The sequence below is a fragment of the Eublepharis macularius genome, chromosome 3, assembly GCF_028583425.1.
Source record: "Eublepharis macularius isolate TG4126 chromosome 3, MPM_Emac_v1.0, whole genome shotgun sequence".
NCBI lineage: Eukaryota > Metazoa > Chordata > Lepidosauria > Squamata > Eublepharidae > Eublepharis > Eublepharis macularius.
Window position 1 is genome coordinate 65,166,656 of NC_072792.1, and position 8,702 is coordinate 65,175,357.

At 40.8% G+C, this 8,702-nt stretch overlaps 1 protein-coding gene across 2 annotated transcripts in view; it reads left to right on the forward strand.

Moving 5' to 3' along the window:
• The window catches only part of CLCN4 (chloride voltage-gated channel 4), a 47,762-nt gene extending 40,330 nt beyond the window's left edge, over nucleotides 1-7,432 (forward strand). For both annotated transcript variants that reach the window (XM_054973909.1, XM_054973910.1), the window contains exon 12: nucleotides 6,490-7,432. In XM_054973909.1, coding sequence (XP_054829884.1) covers nucleotides 6,490-6,580 — 91 coding nt within the window. In that variant the 3' untranslated portion in view covers nucleotides 6,581-7,432. The remainder of the gene's footprint in view (nucleotides 1-6,489) is intronic.
• Nucleotides 7,433-8,702: the final 1,270 nt, after the last annotated feature.

The following is an 8,702-nucleotide window of genomic DNA, read 5'->3' on the forward strand; positions in this document are numbered from 1 at the left end:
GTCAATGTAGTATAGTGTTTGTGGCCCTAATGAGATAGATCAGTGGGCAGGTGCATTGTGTTTCAGTAGCCATAGCTTGGTTCATTGTTGATGTTTATAAGTCTGTCCCATTAGGGAGGCTGTGGTCATTTGCTGGACAGTCTAGAACACTCAATACTGAAAAGAAAAAGGCAGAGTAGGAGGAAGAAAGAAAGACGGAGGGAAAAGTAGAGCAGGAGCATAGGACAGAAGAACAAAATCACCAAAGAACTGTGAGCTGAATTCTCAGCACCTAAGCCTAGGGCTGCCAAGCCCCTGGTCAGGGCAGGAGATTTCCCACCCCAGCTCCCATTTCCTGTCACTGCACTGACTCATGGGCATAGCACCCCCCCCCAAGCAGGCTGTATCTAGCAAGCCCTATTGAGCACAAAGGACTTCTGAGCAAATATGCATAGAATTTAGTCACCAAGGATGTTTATTAGAGGAGATGGTGGGATGGGATAAGACAAGCCTGCTTGAATATCTGTTCTGTGCTTCCCATTTAAAGTATGCATTACTACTGGGAAGGGGGAGCATAATATCATTGAATCCTAAAATGATCTAACTGCTCCAGTAGTTGAAGGTCCCTGACCACAGATGCTTTGAAGTACATGATAGGAAATACTGCTTCCTTTTCCATCATGGAAGAAACTGTGCTAGAACATTTGAACTGGGACTGACAAATTCACTAGAGCCTTTAAAATGTTTTCTCTTTCAAGCTCATGAGTCACCATGAATGCATGCATAACCTTGTTCTTTATCATCTTGACAGCAGCATTCACTATACATGTAATTAAACTGAAGGTAAAGTGGTTGCCAAATACGTATGTGTTAGTTTTAATCTGGTAGTGAAGCTGTTATTTTGCTGCTGGGGTGGGGTGCAATAAGAATTTCATTGTTAGCAAATGTTTTTGCTTTTGTTTTGAGCTTCTAGCCAGATTTAAATGTGTCTAAAATGTTTATGGAAATCCTGAAGTAAATGACATATAAAGAGAATTATCCCAAGATTTTTTTTATTCTGAAATTAAAAAGTGCACATCACTTGGGAGTCTGCAGGACAGTAGGGAATTCAATATAACAGACAGAAACCAACCCAAGTGAAACAGTGACCTTGTGAGTAATGCGCAGTATGTCCTTCAGTAGCTCAAATTGAATTCTAAACAGTCTGAAGCTGCAGCGTAAGCCAAGGTTCAGTGATGGAGCCACTGATGTTCCATGTTATGAAGGACATTTTCAAGCTTGGGTGCTTTGGGTGCTCATTTCACAGTTGAACTGGATGGTATTAAAAAGAACGTAATTTCTAAATTCAACAGTGAGTACTTTTCTGACATTAAGGACTCTGACTGGCTGTTCATCACAGATTCTGTCTGTTTACTAAATCATCCAGAAAGCCAAGGACTAGTCTGAAACAGTTACTAAACACACAACTTTCAGTGTGATGTACTGGTTAGACTATTGGACTTAGGATCGAGGAAACCCAGGACTGAATCCTCACTCTGCTGTGGAAGCTCACTGGGCGACCTTGAACCCATCACACATGCTCAGCCAAACTTATCTCACAGGATTGTTGTGAGGATAAACTGGAAGAAAGGAGAATTATGTAAGCTGCTTTGGGTCCCCTTTGGGGAGAAAGGTGGGGTATAAATGACAAATAAATAAATAAAATGCTTTTCTTCTGGGTAACTTGAAATCCCATTCTAGCGTATCTTTTGAATATTCTAGAAAACCTGGTTAAAAAAGAGCTACCAAAGATTATGCATGTGTCAGTCAGCGCTATAGAAATGAATGCAGCTTATGTGTCATAATTAGAGATGGGCACGAACAGCAATACGAACAAAAGAAAGCCACAGACAGCCCAATCTCCTGTTCGCGAACAAGCTGTTCATGAGGCACCATTCTAAACGAATAGGTGGTCATTGCAAGCCTCGTTCATTGCTGATCGTCTTGCTGTTTGTCAAGCCAGACAGTCTGGCACCTGCAATCAATTCCCTTGGCAACTTAGGCAGGGATTGTCTGAACTCTGTCTGAACTCCTGCTGTTGCCCTGGAAACCCTAATCTAAGACCAATTTAGCTTGATAGGGAGGTCTTCCTTTCAAGTGTGGAGCTCCAAATTTGTTACAAGGAAGCAAAGACCAGGAGGGAGGGGGGCTCCCAGCTCTGGTTTAGTTTGCAGACAGTGGAGAGGGAGAGAGTTGCTGTTGGCATTTTGATAGAGAGAGTGCATTGGAGCTTGAATTTTCTTTGTGTGTGGTGGGATAGGGATCTATCCCTTCAAGTTTCAAGGCTGCTGCCAGGCTCTGGGCCAAGCTATTATTTATTATTGGTACCTTTCCTGCTGCCTGCTCAGGTAAGGTTTCTAGGAGTGGTGCAGTAGGGATCTACCCCTTCAAGTTCCAGGGCTGCTGCCAGGCTCTGGGGCCAAGCTATTATTTATTATTGGTACCTTTCCTGGTGCCTGCTCAGGTCAGGTTTCTGGGAGTGGTGCAGTAGGGATCTTGACTTGGATGATGGCTGGAGGAGAGCCTGCTGGCCCCCACAAACAGCCAACCACGAACATGTTCATGAACAGGCCCATGTTCGTGGTTGTTCATGAGTCCCTGTTCGTGGATGGCAATGAACAATGAACATCATGTTCGTTTTTTTTTCTGTTCGTGCCCATCTCTAGTAATAATATGTTGAACAACACTGTCCTGTGCATTACACAGAGGCTTTCCCGTTCCTTTCCTTTTTTATTTAAACTATTTCATAGTCAAAAATTCCTTTGCCTGTACATAACTGTGTGCAGCATTCACCAGCATAAGATTTCAGTTGTGGGAAGAGCAAGGTACAAAAAATACCTGAGCATTTTTTCTAGACCAATGGCTTGGACTTCTTTGGCACCATTACCATAGCATTGGCCACAAACATTACGCACCAACATTCCATACTTTTCTGTCACCCTGTATAACACAGTGCTTCCAAGACCTTTTCATGTTGTGTCTGGGACATGCAGAAATTCTCCTTGAAATCCACTGATTTGCTATTAAGAAGGGGATTGTGTGTGATAAGAGGAGGCAAAATGTCCCTTGGCTTCTTATTGAGAGTTTAGCAAATGCTTGCTTTCTCTAAGAATCCATCACCATAAAGTAAAAAAGTTGACATATCCCCCTTTATTCTGGTCTGAAGTTTGAAAATTTTGAGAAGAGACAATTTCACAACAGGTAGGAGCTTCAACATCTGCCAGTGCTGACACTGATCTATGGGATTGCATTGATGGAAACTCTACCTTGTATTTTAGTATTATTTTTTAAAAGATGAGACAGGAGTTACTCATTCTTTTGGGGAATTGCAAGTTTCATTGTTTTAAAAAATGATTATTTGGTTCATGTTAGTGATTTGGCAAATAATTTATAATTTGGCAATAATTGTAACCGTAGCTGTTACAAATTATCGCAGACTATTCAAATGCTTTTGCAGTCATAGTACACATATGTAGATAATATACAGATGAGCTTTTTACTATGGTTTTGTTACTGATAACAAGCTGTTTGAATTTCATCACTAATCATTTCAACCATAGATCATCATGTTACCCAGAAAAAAATAAATTTATTTTATTTTACAAAATTTATATCCTGCCTTTCTGCCCTCACAAGAGCCACCAGGTAACTAACAAATTAAACTATACATAAGAAAATCATATTTAAAAACTATTAAAACCAACCACAAAGAGCAACAACACATCATTAAAACAAAACCAGAATTAAAACACATACAAAAACATAAAAGCAACAATTAAAACATTGGCTGGCATAAAGGAATCACTGAGGGAACATCAAACGAAACAAAAAGTCTTCACCCACTGGCAGAAGTTGGCAACAGAAGGGGACAGATGATTCTTCCAGGGAGTACAACCCCCCTAATCTCAAAGGGTCGGTGCACCCAAACCAGGGCCTCTAAAGATGTCCATAGTGGTTGGGTAGGTAAATAAGGGAATAGGTGAACCTTCAGGTATGTTGATCCCAAGCCATGTAAGGCTTTGTAGGTCGACATCGGAACCTTGAACTGTTCATGGGCACAAATGGAGAGCCAGTGGCAGCATTCTCCACCTGCTTAAGTTTCTGAACACTTTTCAAGGGCAGCCCCATGTAGAGCACATTGCTGTAATCTAATCTAAACATAACCAGGGTGTGTATCACAGTGGCCAGATCTTTTCTGCCCTGGAAAACCTTCAGCTGGCTAACCAGTTGAAGTTGATTAAAGGCACTCCTGGCCACAGCTGTGACCTACATATTCAGCAGTAGTCCTGGGTCCAAGAGCACCCCAGATTATGGACCTTTTCCTTGAAGGCAAGTGCAACCCTATCCAGAATAGACAGCACCTTAAATCCTAGTTCAGACCTTCTGCTCATCAGTAGTACTTCCATCTTGTCTGGATTAAACATCAGTAGCCTGCATCTACTCCAAAACTGTCTTCAGGCCCCAGTTCAAGGTTTCTACAGCCTCCTTGAAATCAACTAGAAGCACAAGGTAGAGCTGAGTGTCATCCACATATTGGATGTCATGTTGGATGTCACCCAGCAGTTTCATGTAGAGGTTAAAGAGCATAGGGACCAAGGTGGAACCTTGTGGGACTCCACTGGTGAAAGGCCAAGGAGATGAGCAGTAGCGCCCCCCCCCCCCCCCGGATTATCTTCTGAAACGTACTCTCCAAGTTATGACCAGAACCACTGCAAAACTACCTCTCAGTCCCAGACTGGAAAGGCAGTCCTGAAGGATTCCATGATTGACTGCATCAAAAGCTGCTGAGAGAGGTTCTGGAAAATCAACAGAGTTGTACTCCTTCTGTCTGTCTCCTGGAACAGTTTATCCACCAGGGTAAACAAGGCTGTTTCATAACTAGGCCTAAAATAAGATTGAAAAGGATCAAAACTATTTGCCTCATCCATGAAAGTTTGTAGTTGACCAGCCAGCCTTTGTTCAATTACTTGCTCAGGTATGGACTATTTGAGACTGGTTGATAGTTACTGAATTCCCCTGCATAGGCTTTTTTAGAAGTGGATGCACCACAGCCTGTTTCAAGGCTGGGGCAACTGTTATGTATTGACTTAGCTTCTGTCTGAGCTAAGGCTCCTGAAGTCTTCATTAGTGCTGTATAATAAAGACCAATCACTGTACTGTAAATAAGTTACTTTGTATGTAGTTAATGCAAACTAAGGATTCTAGTTGTGTTCCTATTGGTTGTTGCTTGAAAAGGGGCGTGGCTTGTGTGTATATAGTTGGCTCCTGTTGCGCCTGTCTTCAGTCTGTCTGCTTCCAGTCTTTAATAAAGCCATTACTATTGAGCTGAAATCTCAATACTTAATAGCAACCACCCCTTCTAGCCAAGGAGTCATTAACTACCTCTCAGACCCAGTTAGCAAATCACGCCCCCAATAGATTTTAGTACCCATGAAGGGTAAGGGTCATACAAGCAGATGCTAGGCCTCAAGCCTCTAAGTATTGTGTCCACCTCCTCAGACTGAATAAGCGGGAAAGAATCCCAAATGACTGGACAGGTAGGTACCCTGGCACCATCTGACCCTGTCACTGCTAACATAAAGTCCAAGTTGGAACTGGTGTGAGCGATTTATCTACAAGTGCTGAGCAAAATGGTCACAGTAGGCCACTGAGCGGTCCAACTTCTCATGCAGGCTAGATCCCAATAGGCCTCTGACCATCCAGAACAACTCAGTTGGCCTGTACTGTGCAGATGCAATGGTGCAGAAGAGTGTTGTTCTTTTGCCATCATCACTACCATAGTGTACTCTTTAAAATGAGCTTATCAGATATAGCTGGCAAAGAATACTTGTATAAATGCTGGACTAGAACAATCGTTGAGAGATCCCATTCTTTGTAGTTTGGGGGGATCCAGTCTGTGGGTATATAACTCAGTTGTCTTTGAAAAATCTTTTAAAGATTAATCTATTCACAATCAGGTCACATTTTATAGGCCTATGTCTATAAGTCATCCCTGATATTTTGACTATAAGAGTCTCCATGCACTCTGGCCTGGATTGTGCTGAGTCTGTTTCAGCCTGGACTTCCCAGCTGCAAATGTATTCTGTTAGAGGATGTCATACGGGGACAAGTTCTTGCCTGTCCCAACAACTGAGTGCATTCAGGAATGCAGCTTGAGGGAGTTTAGCAGATTTATCATTTTGCCAAAGGACAAAAATATAATGAAAACACAGTATTTGTAATAATAAGTGTATTATAGCCTTCAGAGTGGTAAAATTTTCAACAGTAACCTATATATTCATTAATGGAAACTCTGACCTTTATAAAGTTCTGGGGTTTTTTTTGTTCTTAGAGAAGGGGAAAGTATTTTTAATAGTTCTGCTCCGTTTCGCAAAGTTCTTAAAGAAGATGCCTAAAGCAGTAACTTGAAAAAAGGATGACACAAGTCGATGATCAATGACCTTTCTATTTCCCCCTTTTCTTTTTCTGTAGGAGGCTTCTGGGCATCATAACAAAAAAGGATGTGTTAAGACATATGGCTCAAATGGCAAATCAAGACCCTGAATCCATCATGTTTAACTAGGCTGGTTCCAGAAGACAGATCAGAATCTGAATTTTTAAAGGACCTTTACTGGACTAACAGGAAAATTTTGTACAGCATTTAGTTTTTTGTTAAAATGAAATTTAAATACATAGAAACCAATCAAGGATAGAACCAAAGGAAAACTGTGGCAGAGAGGGTTGAATGTAGCATTACTATTTAGTTGGGCAAAGCGTTTGACAGTTCTGTACAGCTGCAAATATTAAGCTGTTTCTTCTGACTGACGCCCATACTATGTGTTACTCTCATGACATGGGTGATTTTCCCACCTTACCAATGTTTACCTTGTGATTTGGGAACACAGCCAGTTTCTCTGTTCTACTACAAGTCATTATAAGGGTAGGAAAATTCACTATGTGGTGAGATTAGCATGTGCTTGAGAGAGTTAACTGCTTGGTTGATATGTGTATAAGTGTGATGCGGCTTGTCTGGACTCAGGCACGTGGAAAAACACCATCAACTTGATAGGGAGATTTGGGGAAACAGAAAATTTTATTTAAAAATAAAACTATTTATAACTACAGTATAACATATGCAAAGTGCTGTGTTCAAAGAAGCTGTGTTCCAGTCATATTTTTTCATTAATCGCGTTTCTACTTATTTATTATTGGATTATGCTGACATTTCTTCAAGAAGCATATGGTTTTATGAAGACGTGTTCTTTTTGCCTATTTTTTTGTAGAGGTTAGGACAAAGTAGAATTAAAGTTGTAATTCAGTTAGTTTTAACGTTATAAAAATCTTTGATCCATGCTTTGCTCCTTTCAGTTTAGTTCAGGCCCAGTTCTCAAGTTAATTTTCAGCAGGACAAAATAACCGTGATGTGAGTCAGGTCTCTTTTGCATGATGTACATTTCTTTTGAATGTATCCCCATGTGGTTAAATTGACCACAGCCTGAGATTAATTATATGTTAGAAGTTCTTTTTTATTATTTATTTATTTATTTATGTATTTATTTATTGCACTTATATTCTGCTCTCTCTGTAAAACAGGCTCAAAGCCGACCACATCAAAAATATAAAACAAGATAGCATAATAAATAAAACCCAGTGGCATTCACATTACACAGTCCCTCAACAGCCAAAACCCATGGGGTGGGTGACAAGCTGTTACATGTTGTGCAGAATGGGAGGACGATGTCTCCCTCCTGGCAAGAGGCTGATAGGGGGGCATCCACTTACCTCAACCACCATATACCCGGTGGAACATCTCTGTCTTACAGGCCCAGCGAAAGGATAGTAGATCTTGCTGGGCCTGTGTTTCCACAGAGTTCCATGTGACATACAAAAATCCAACCCATGTCTATATTATAGTGTTAAAAAGGATCTTGAGAATTGGACTTCAATAATTTTTAAAAATTCTTATTCATGCACAGCAAAGTGTTAGTATTTATTAATTCTCTATGCAAACATTGCATAGTTGGTTTTATGTGAGATTATTTTTACTGTACATCTTATGAGTTACGTTTTCTGTATGATGAACGCACCTCTGCACTTGATGGGGAGGGGAGGGAACTCAGTAGGGAGTCAGGGACATGATGTCATAGAGTCTGCCCTCCAAAGCAGGCATTTTCTTCAAGCAAACTGATCTCTGTTGTCTGGAGATCACTGTAATTCTGGGAGAACACCAAACTCCAACTGGGGATTGGCAACCCTAAAATCACCTGTACTCCTGTTTATCAGTTTGTATTCTGGTTTAAATGGTTTGTAGATCAAATTGTGAGCAATGAATTTTTATAACATCTTGCTTCTTTTATGGGTGGGCTGTGTAAAAACTATCTCCCCGAAAATACATGACCTTTGACATCTGGAGATGCATAGTGAAGATCAGGCAGCTTATAGGAATTTATAAGGCACAACAGCCCCTGAACAAGGCCATGTAACAGTCAGAGAGGCTGTCCTTTGGAAGTAGCAGAATGCCTCTGCATCCCACAATACAGCCATTTTGTTTTACTGTCAAGTGTCCTTTAATTCTCTCTTAGTAAGTTTGTCTAAAGTGCAGCCTGGTCCCTTGGTAAAGCATAATTAAATAATTAATAACACATGGCTTAGCATACCTTTTAAATACAAGGAAACAAAGTCCAGAACTAATATTAATTCTCTTT